This window comes from Clinocottus analis, unplaced genomic scaffold, assembly GCF_023055335.1.
Source record: "Clinocottus analis isolate CAN_PGR_092001 unplaced genomic scaffold, fCliAna1.0.p SCAF_13, whole genome shotgun sequence".
NCBI lineage: Eukaryota > Metazoa > Chordata > Actinopteri > Perciformes > Cottidae > Clinocottus > Clinocottus analis.
The window spans coordinates 14535001-14537500 of record NW_027175854.1 but is presented as its reverse complement, the minus strand read 5'-3'; the positions used below and the strand labels follow the sequence as shown (position 1 = coordinate 14537500).

The window sequence follows — 2500 nt, the reverse complement described above, 5'->3', positions numbered from 1 at the left end:
CAAAATGCAGATTGGGAGGATTACAGGAAAAAGAAAGTGACAATATATGGACTGAGAAGGAGTAACGTGACCGCGGAGACCTCATCAGACCTCATCAGACCTCATCAGTACTCATCAGACCTCATCAGACCTCATCAGTACTCATCAGACCTCATCAGACCTCATCACTACTCATCAGACCTCATGAGACCTCTTGAGGTCGTCTTTTGTTACATAACAGTGTTTTGTTGTCTTTACAGTCGCAACATATTCCCAGGAAATGAGAGAGAGAGAGAGAGAGAGAGAGAGAGAGAGAGAGAGAGAGAGAGAGAGAGAGAGAGAGAGCAGCAAAGGGGAAGCCATGATTATGTAATGAGAGATTAATCATCTGGTGGGAAATAATCTGAGATTAGCATCAGGCCAACCGAGGAGAGAGGAGGAGGGGCTGTGTGCAGAGGAAGAGAGGAAGAGGAAAAAGGAAGAGGAATGTGAAGAGGAAGAGGGAGGAGAAGAGAAAGAGGGAGAGGAGATGAAGAGGAGGAGAGAGAGGGAGAAGAGAAAGAGGAAGGAGGAAAGGGAGAAGGAGGAGAGGAAGAGGAAGGAGTGAGGAAGATGCAGGTTATTGAAAAAGAGCGTGTTATTAAGAGACACTGGTCAGTAGAGTGAGAGGAGGAAGAAGAGGGAGAGGGAGAGATGAAGAAGATGAGCTCGTCGGCTGCTTTACAGCATCAGTTCTCTCAAAGTCACAGAAACAAATAGTTTTAGAATAAATATTGTGTGTAAAACGTTAAAGTAACTAAAATAAAAACCATCACCACATTTAATCATAAAGATATTATATTGTGCAAAACAATTGTTATCTCGTTCTAAAACGCTTAATTGCTGCTGCTCATCACACACACAAACACACACACACACACACACACACACACACACACACACACACACACAGCGCCCATTAATAAAAGTCCACTCTTTCATACTTTTCTTTACTTTAGTTTCTGTAACTTTGTTTTTTCTCTCCATTACATCCTGATGAACACATGAATACCTTTATGTAATATATATATATATATATATATATATATATATATATATATATATGTATATATATATATATATATATATATATATATATATATATATATATATATATATATATATATATATATATATAATCCAGTCATTTCTGCTCATAAAGCAACACAATGGAGTTATTAGAGTTTGACACATTTAGTGTAAAATGGGAAATGAATGTTTATTTTTTGCACATTTTCTGCACGTTTCTTTTTCCGTTTCAGAGAATGTGAAATCATTCAAATCTGCTCTTAAATGTCTTGAAAAAGTTCCTGTAATGTTTTTGTATTTTAATGAATTACTTGTTGGTTCACATGAAGTAAACAGGGCACATTGTATTTCAGTATCTAACAACAGGATATTAATGTATTTCAAGCACTTATATTCTTTATTTAACGTTTAACGATGGACGATAACCAAACTACTGACTCACATTGCTCATTGAAATATCTCATTACTCCACAATCAGCAAAAAAAAGTCTCAAAGTATCAACAAAAGAATTACATACAAAGTATAAATATAAAGTTTACACCGCCAACTGAATATGAAGCGCGAATGCCAGTAGAGTGAAGGATGTAAGGAAGCGAGGAGGCAGGAGAGAGGAGAGGAGCTCACCTTGGCGTCGGCCTTCTTGTTGAGGAGACTCTTGGCTGCTGCGGAGAAGCAGAAGGACACGGCGTCAGAGGGGAGAGCACACATGGCGCTCTGCACCATGCTCCCACAATGCACCTCACTTCAAACGGCGAGGAGGAAGCGAACGCACAACCCGACGAGCGGAGACACAAGCGCTGGTCTCTGATCTCCTGCGCCCGCCGCTCTCATCCCTCACGCTCATGAAAAAAGAGAGGAATCCCTCCCTCCGGCCGCTGGAAAGACTTTTCTTTTTTTTTTTAAACAAACGAATAAAATCTCTTTCCAACTGGCGGCTCGTCACCGCAGAGCTTTAGATAAGCAGCGAGCATCAGGAGAATAAAAGTCACACTAATGCTGCACGTAATCCACACACACTCACAGACACACACACAGACACACACACGGACACACACACACACGGACACACTCACACACAGACACACACACAGACGCACTCACACACACAGACGCACTCACACTCACAGACACACACACACACACAGACACACTCACAGACACACACACACACACAGACACACTCACACACACAGACACACTCACAGACACACACACACACAGACACACTCACACACACAGACACACTCACACTCACAGACACACACACACACAGACACACTCACAGACACACACACACACAGACACACTCACAGACACACACACACACACACACAGACACACTCACACTCACAGACACACTCACACACAAACTTACACACACACACACACACACACCCTCAGACCGATGGAGGCGGGGTCCGGAGGGAAAGCACGCCTCCAAGTGGAGCTGCA

At 42.3% G+C, this 2500-nt stretch overlaps 1 protein-coding gene across 5 annotated transcripts in view; it reads right to left on the bottom strand.

Annotated features, from left to right (window-relative positions):
* LOC137783663 (calcium/calmodulin-dependent protein kinase type II subunit beta) overlaps positions 1-2500 on the bottom strand; it is a 24369-nt gene that overhangs the window by 6944 nt on the left and 14925 nt on the right. For 3 of the 5 annotated variants that reach the window (XM_068573859.1, XM_068573861.1, XM_068573858.1), the window contains exon 14: positions 1673-1710. In XM_068573859.1, the coding sequence (XP_068429960.1) occupies positions 1673-1710 (38 nt within the window). The remainder of the gene's footprint in view (positions 1-1672; positions 1711-2500) is intronic. The other 2 variants (XM_068573862.1, XM_068573860.1) reach the window with 1 other exon arrangement.